The 7,823-nt window shown below is 26.3% G+C and overlaps 2 protein-coding genes across 2 annotated transcripts; one reads left to right on the forward strand and one right to left on the reverse strand.

Moving 5' to 3' along the window:
- Positions 1 to 3,839: 3,839 nt before the first annotated feature.
- On the forward strand, positions 3,840 to 4,897 carry LOC106784278 (chymotrypsin inhibitor-like). The gene is made up of 3 exons (XM_014743635.1): positions 3,840 to 3,945; positions 4,420 to 4,520; positions 4,760 to 4,897. The coding sequence occupies exons 1-3, from the start codon at positions 3,894 to 3,896 to the stop codon at positions 4,841 to 4,843; spliced, it is 237 nt and encodes a 78-aa protein (XP_014599121.1). The 5' UTR covers positions 3,840 to 3,893; the 3' UTR covers positions 4,844 to 4,897.
- Positions 4,898 to 6,355: 1,458 nt separating this feature from the next.
- On the reverse strand, positions 6,356 to 7,510 carry LOC106784280 (chymotrypsin inhibitor-like). The gene is made up of 3 exons (XM_014743637.1): positions 7,369 to 7,510; positions 7,052 to 7,161; positions 6,356 to 6,620 (listed from the first exon to the last, which is right to left on the reverse strand). The coding sequence occupies exons 1-3, from the start codon at positions 7,421 to 7,423 to the stop codon at positions 6,540 to 6,542; spliced, it is 246 nt and encodes an 81-aa protein (XP_014599123.1). The 5' UTR covers positions 7,424 to 7,510; the 3' UTR covers positions 6,356 to 6,539.
- Between the last annotated feature and the right edge of the window lie 313 nt (positions 7,511 to 7,823).

A 7,823-nucleotide genomic window follows, 5' to 3' on the forward strand; every position in this document is an offset into this window, starting at 1 on the left:
GAACTTAATATTTTCTTTAGTTTTAAAAATAGTACGTCCACGTGTTTTCTTATCTCTTTTATGCAAACATATATAACTAATAATACTTATTAATAATAATTGTTGTTATTATAGTGATATTCGTTCATCGGTATGAAACACAACAAACGTTTTTTCTTTTTGATAGAATATACTCGTTTGTTTTTATTTTTTACACATAAAAAAATAATAATTATTACTGATTATTAATAATAATTATTATTCTTTAAATAGACATTAATTAGTATTCAATTTTCCTGGTAAACATCTGTTTATGTGTAGATGTAATTCAATACGGGATTTCCCAATGATTCTTTTCGTTCGACCTTCTTCGAATTTCTATTCATTCTTACTAACTAGCTTCTACCTCTCTCTCTCTATATATATATATATATGTATACATATATATATATTTCTTTGCTTGTTTTGTTAACTTATCGTTAATCATATACAAGACGCGAGCGTGACGTCAAAGGAATGAGTCATAATATAACATAAATGTTCTCACGTAACACCAATCTTCGTTTATTTCCTGTATTATAAATTTAGTAGAATGAAAGAAGAGGAAGGTCATGTTTTAGATTGGATTCACTATCGAGTTGATCGAAAAAATTAACGCTAAGGCAGGATCATTGAATAAATTATTATAGAAACAAGAAAAATGAAATAAATAAAATTATCAGCAACATTTATGTTTCGTAGTAATTGTGTATTTTTTTTTGTCATCTTTAAACACTATCTATGTGTTTTAAAAAATATTAACATAACCATTTCTGACATGAACCATTAATCCGAAAACAATACAATATTGTCGCAATTCATTTCCTAGAAATGATTTGAAATAATTTTACAAAAATTGTATCATTTGATATTTAATAAAATATAACATGCGTTTGTGTTTTATATTTTTTTAAACATTCGGTAATTTCACAAAATCATTTTTCCACGCGTCAATCAACGATAATTAAAAGTACAAAATAGTTATGATCTATGTATTAGATTTATTATGATATTTTTTTAAATAAACATACTCAGGAAGTCTTGGATTTCATGAGATAAAGTATAGAATCATTATTCAACACAACAGACAAAATAAAACGGAAATATTAATTCATTCTGACGAACATTTTGTTTTGGCGTATTATTTCGAGAAGAAACGTTGATAAAGTAATTTATAATATAGACACAAACTGGGAAATTTCAGCAATATGTTTATGTACACGAGAATTTAATATCTCAAGTAAATTGGTAAGAGATTTGAGAATTTTAATTAATTCCAGTTAAAAAAATAAGATATTACACGCATTAGTCTTGCAATTAATGTTATCGTTCATACAACAAAATATGTACGGACGCCTAATTCTAACAGTGATATAATTAATTTTTTAAATATATAAATGTAACATTTAGTATAGAAAAAAGAAATAATTAATTAATGAAATATATGTGAAAAAAAAAGAAATTAAAAAATGCAATCTGATTTTGTATATTTTCTAAATATTATAAAACATAACATAAAATGTTATGGTCATGTTAATTGCATATAAATAAAATTTGTAAGACGAGCTTAGGTATTATTTATACAATTGTTCAACCACTTGCAATGAGATGACGTGCAATATACGTCAATTATTGATTCATGTAGAGATGTTAACGACGCGTATGTTACATTGTTAGATACCTTGTCATGAATAAAATTTTGGGTGTGTTCCGGATGTCTTTGCCGAATCAATGAATCGTTGTAATTTTGTCAAAATTATTCGATTTCTATGAGATAATATTTATATATGATTATATTGTAATATACATTTTGCAATATAATTATTTTGTTATATTGCAATGTAATTATATACTCAAATGTATTTCATATACGTAATGTAAAATATATTTAATTTCAATGTTTGATTTTTCCATTAGTATAATTTTACTTTAAATTGAACTATAATAACATTTGAAGATATTGGTTTTTTTTTTTATTATAAACATTTGATATCAGACGAAATTCTGACGTATCAAGGAAATTAAGTCATAGTATTCTTCACATTACTTCGAAAAGTAAGACCACGTTCGTTTACCAGAATATTGATAATGCTGATAAGAATTTTAACGAAAAACAAAAAGTGTCATCGGCACAATGACGCTTATTAATTACTTTACTTGGATTTTCCCATATTTAACGATCACCTCGGTATATTTGCGTTCAGAATTTGATATGAGAAAAATCTTTTTTTCTTGGAATTACGTTTGTCGAATACAACGTCGACAATTTGGAAATGCAAATAATCGAATGCAATGAACACACTCAATACGCTAAATAAATATAATATCTTCGCAATGATGCATCGGATGCAGATAAACATGAATTAATAAATTGTCAACGAAATTATAAAAAAATTTTTTTATACAAAAATAATTCATTCTAGGAAAGAATGTATACGTAAAACTAAACTGTAAACATCTTGAAACAAATTCAAACTTTTCGTAAGAAATTATAACAAAAAACTCGAATAATACAAAAAAATATCGTAAGTGGTACGATTTTATTGATTCTTTTTTTTATTTCCTTTTTTTTTTTATAAGTGATTAAAGTATTCTCTTTTGGACGTAAATGTTTGTTGTTCCAAGAATTTATTTCCTTATCAGAGAAAAAATACAAAAAAATTCAATTTTTTGTTTCAAAAAATTAAGAAATAAATTATAATATATTCAGGCCGATGTATTACGATGATCTGTCGCTACTATTTTTTTTTTATCTCATTTATTATATCATTTTATTATTATGCTTATCTCATTTTTTTTTTTTCTAGTTTGAACTTAACGCAATCGATGGACCTAACCGCTTCAAAATTCAACGATACTATTTATCTTATCCGGCGTACACAATTTACTAGCAACGTTATCATTTATCGTCTTGCAAGAATTTCATGTTGAAATATTATTTAATTTCGAATATCTTTTATTGTTACAAGAATATTTACAAAATAACAAATGGATGTAACAAAAAATTGACGAAGTAATTATGAAATAAACGAGATTTAATGTTTCTTTTTTTTTTCCATAAAACTCATTACAAACGCATGCAATTAAACGAACGAAATAAATGACATTTGTTTTCTAATAAATATTGATCCAGCGTTGAGATTAAAATAAAATTACATACGCGCGTCGTTCGTATCGGTAATAAACTTTGAATAATAAACTTCGTGTTTAAAAAAGAAAATTATAAAACTGTGTATAATACTAAACGATCATACTCGACTGTAAAGAACAAAATTATATAATTTTTGCAAAGAGAGAGTTATTTGAATAATACATTGTAATTCATGGAACGATTGAAGAACTCCCAAAAAAAAAGAAGAATAAAAAAGCCACAGTCTTCACGGTTATTAACCTATTATAAATCAAAAAAGTAATCAGTGATTTATTTCACAAACGAAACTGACAGGTAAACGTATATTTCAATGCGATCTACTAGGTACAAGGATTTTTTTACAATACAAACCATATACATGTGTACGTGCAGTCGTATGTGTGTATGTATGCTTTTAGTCATCGTACAAAGTGTTGAAAAATATCTGTGAATACTACGTTTAATTTCTGTGAATGCGTATATATGTATATTCGTATATGTGTATGCGTGGTATACGTATGAGAGAAAGAGAGAAAGAGAACGAGGGGAAAAGAAAAAGAAAAAAAAAGAAAAAAAGGAAAAAAAAGAAAACGAGAATAAATTAAATATGAAAAACAAACTTAAGGCGAGTCAAAATGTGGAGAGGAATCTACGAAAGATGTTAACGATGTCAAGAGTATATAAGCTGACTGAGACCGAATACTGCATATCAGTCTTGTTTTGATAGACCATAAGGATAGCAACCATGTCTCGCGTTATTTTCGCTCTTCTTGTCCTCGTGGCGGTCGCTTCTGCTCGTGAGTTATTTCCTAAAATTCATGATTTTGTATTTAATTTACATAAAAAAATCTTGAATAATTATTTCTTTCAATAATCAATGCACACGATTTCTCTAATAATTTTTTTCTAATAAAGTGTCTGATACTTTGCGTTAAAAAAAAAAAATAAAAAAAAAGTTTGAAAAAATTGATAGATTGTCTATTAAATGAAGACAAATTGTTGACGAATGGTGATCGATAAATAATGAATTAATTGAAAATGTGTCTTTGCAATGTTTTTTGGTGATATTCATTGAATTTGAAATATTCGAATGAAATATTATACAATCTCTAAAAATATCGCAAACACTATTTGAAATATTAATATTATTATTAGTAATTTTTTCGATTGGAAAAATCAATAATAAAACGGGATTGTATTAAAAGTGAAAATTTCGGGGATGATTTTTAAATATTTAATTGTAAGTAAACATTGTTTTATTCTTTTCATAGTACCACCATCCCAAAAATGTAATGAAAACGAAGAATTCACGACTTGTGGTTCAGCTTGCGAGCCTACTTGTGGTGTTACAACAAGTGATATTTGTACTTTGGTAAATATTTTATTAAATTATTTAATTTTATATTATATAGTAGTTAGTATCAACGATTAATATCACGGATTTTACATCTTATTAATTCAACCATGATTACGATACAATCTAATAGCACGTTTGCTATGTGTGAGATCATCTTTGAAAATAAAATCCTTAGTTAATAATAAAAAATAACATATCTTAATAAGTAATCACAAATAGAATTTTTGTTGATCGTATAATTTGTCCAATTACAGCAATGCATAATCGGTTGCCAATGTAAACAAGGATTCCTTAGACAACTCAGTACCGGGGCATGCATTAGTGAAGCAAATTGTTAAATAGAACAAAAAGGTTCTATTGTGGTGTGGGAGTAATACTATATACGCTATCAATTATCAAAATTAATTAATATTACGCTTAAATCCTTGCCGTTTATACGGAATTTTATGTTATTCAAATATTTGTCATTTTTTCGATCTTATATGAATATTGTATTAATATAAATAAAAATATATTATTTTATTATATCATAGATCTATTTATTCAAAATGATTCATTATTATTTCTTATATTTACACGAAAGATCCTTTGATTCCTGCTAATCATCGAAATATCATCAATGTTCATTTGTATCAATTGATGTTAAGAATATCGACAAAAATAATAATAATAATCATTTATTTCTGAAGAAAAATGTAAAGTTTTATCGTATGAAAGTGTATGCGTACAGTTTATCATAACTGAAATGGAATTACATTTATCAGTATATGTGATAAATATGACATAATAAATTAACGGAAGAAATTTAAAAAAGTTGTTAAGTTTATGAAGTGATAGCAACTGTCGATTATCGCGAAGCTGTCATTGAAAATTATTCTAATCGTTCTTAAGAGATTATCTAATTTTCTCAGTAAATTTCTTGCGTCATTCGAATTTAACAACTGCTGATTCTTACTTATGGGGAATTATAGTAATTTCATAAAAAAAAATGAACGAAAAATAACAAGGATATGTAATACGCTTTTAAGTAAACTTTCGATAAAAATATTTAACAAATTAAAGGAAAAATTCTCTTTACATTATTTCTACGAATGATTATATTTTTCATCGCGTATGAAAGAATTTATTTATTAATATAAAGATTTTATTTAACATAGGAACTGGCTAATCTTAACGGATTCTAATCAATGAGATGTTAAAGTGCATGACCTAAACACATCATATCGATAACTAGTGGATACTTAACATAAAAAATAGAACGTAATGTTATGAGATGATAATATTATCCCGAACTTTGTCAATAAAAAATCGTTTCTTCTTGGATGCTCAAATATTTCTTAGCAAATGAAAAAAAAATTAAAAAAAAAAAACTCGTATTTTCCCGCTAGCAAGATTTTTAAAATCTATTTAAATATAATTAAATTATATAAATGTTTTTCTTTTTTTTTATTTTCTAACAATGTAAATAGCCAGCGAGTAAACGTTTCTCGGCAGATCACAAAATTTTCAGATCTAAAATGTTCTTCTACAAACAAGAATAATTGAAGGTAAGCGTTGCAGAAATCTGCAAGATTTGCTGCATCATCTGTTTGCTTCTTAGTGTTACTACAGTAAATCCGTTACACATACAGTAGATCCGTCTAACATAAGATCATTAAATTAAAATCAGGAAAACGAAAGGTAAATTATTATGATGATATATACCTGACCGTGCTCGTAAAAACACGTTTTTAGATAACGAGATGATTCACGTTTTATCTATAGAAGAAGAAAATTAATTCAATTCCATGATTCATATATGTGATTCAAGCACATCTTATTATATAGAATAAAAAAAAGATTATTATTCGTATCGATTAAATTTTCTTTATTTTATTGATTCAATATTGCTCGATCTATAATATACATAAACAACGTCATCTATTTTAAACAAATGTTTGTAATTTTATTTCATAAAATTCACTCAAAAATCAACATAAAAAAATTCCATATTAAATCTTGGAAAGAACATATTTGAAAATATTCTAATCAATTTCAACAATCTTTCTGCAAAACGCAATCATTATTATTGTTTCTAACAAATCCATCTACACAACGGCATCCAGCAACGCAATTCTGTAAAATAAAGAAAAAAAGAAAATTAAACGATTGGATTTTTTTTGGTGCGAAAATGAGTAGTCAAAGAAAAATGAAAATTCTACAAAAACATAATTTTTTCCTCAAATTGAAAAGTGAATAGCCAGCACAAAATCTGATCACAAAATAATATTCTTCATTATAGTCGCCAAAAAAAGAATACTACGAATGAATAATCTCATAAAATTATAAAAAATACATAAATGAACTTGATAATTTGAAAGATAAAAATAGAAAAGAAAAGAAAATTTGGAAAATTCTATTCTTAGAATATCCGTGTTGTTCGAATGTAAGAAAAAAAAAAAAGAAAAAGAGATGAACGGATACATTTATATTTCTTTTCTCAAATATCTCGTTTTTTATAGAAAATGTTTCAAATGAACGATGACGACGAGTAACACAACACTCACCAAGGGGCAGATAGTTGGAGAAGGATTTCTGCAGGTACGCGGGCATGACAATCCACAGGAGTCAAATATTTGATTAGGACCGCAGTCGGTTTTCTCTGGAGTAGTAGCAGCTAATAAACAGAACAACAGAAGTGACAGGTTGTTTCGCGAGTCCCTTATTTAAAATATATACACACATACACACACGCATCAATCGTGTAGACACGATCGTCACGGTTTTTATAAATTTTTCACACGATTTTTTTGTTTTTTTTTTGTTTTGAAATATTCATTAAACCAACAGTAGAAAATAAAAAAGAAAACAGAAATCCACTTACAAGTGCTGTAGATTATTCCAACGAGGAGAGCCAGGATGATCAGTTTGTTCGACATCTTGAGATACAATCGGAATAACGTATTGTTTTTTTATTTCGGTTATTGTTTTACCTTACCAGTAAAGTTCGTTCTGATACTAATTACAACGTTCGAACGAGCTCTTTATATATAGTCAAACATTATCGCGTTATCGTTCTTCTTAGTTTATTTCCAGTATTTTTTACATTTTTTCGTATCATTATAAGTCGTATGTCATACGATAAACATTTATTTTTTTATGCAGATTGCACTCTCTTCGTTTTTTATTTGTTATTATTATTATTATTATTTGATACTGAGATATTTTTATTATTAATTTTGTCTGGAATTAAATGAGAGGAAATCTTCAAATGTTTAATGATCATTTAAATCATATGGAATATATTTTTTAATATTGTCAAAAGTATGAATAATAATA

Source organism: Polistes canadensis, unplaced genomic scaffold, assembly GCF_001313835.1.
Source record: "Polistes canadensis isolate GaletaPanama2010 unplaced genomic scaffold, ASM131383v1 scaffold_33, whole genome shotgun sequence".
NCBI classification, from domain to species: domain Eukaryota; kingdom Metazoa; phylum Arthropoda; class Insecta; order Hymenoptera; family Vespidae; genus Polistes; species Polistes canadensis.

Excerpts from the sequence above, each read along its gene's own strand:
- LOC106784280 (XM_014743637.1), bottom strand. The coding sequence starts at position 7,423 with ATGTCGAACAAACTGATCATCCTGGCTCTCCTCGTTGGAATAATCTAC. Across the intron at positions 7,162-7,368 it reads TGGAATAATCTACAGCACTT|CTGCTACTACTCCAGAGAAA; the intron begins GTAAGTGGATTT and ends TCTGTTTATTAG. Across the intron at positions 6,621-7,051 it reads CTCCAACTATCTGCCCCTTG|AATTGCGTTGCTGGATGCCG; the intron begins GTGAGTGTTGTG and ends TTTATTTTACAG.
- LOC106784278 (XM_014743635.1), top strand. The coding sequence starts at position 3,894 with ATGTCTCGCGTTATTTTCGCTCTTCTTGTCCTCGTGGCGGTCGCTTCT. Across the intron at positions 3,946-4,419 it reads CGTGGCGGTCGCTTCTGCTC|TACCACCATCCCAAAAATGT; the intron begins GTGAGTTATTTC and ends TTCTTTTCATAG. Across the intron at positions 4,521-4,759 it reads CAAGTGATATTTGTACTTTG|CAATGCATAATCGGTTGCCA; the intron begins GTAAATATTTTA and ends GTCCAATTACAG.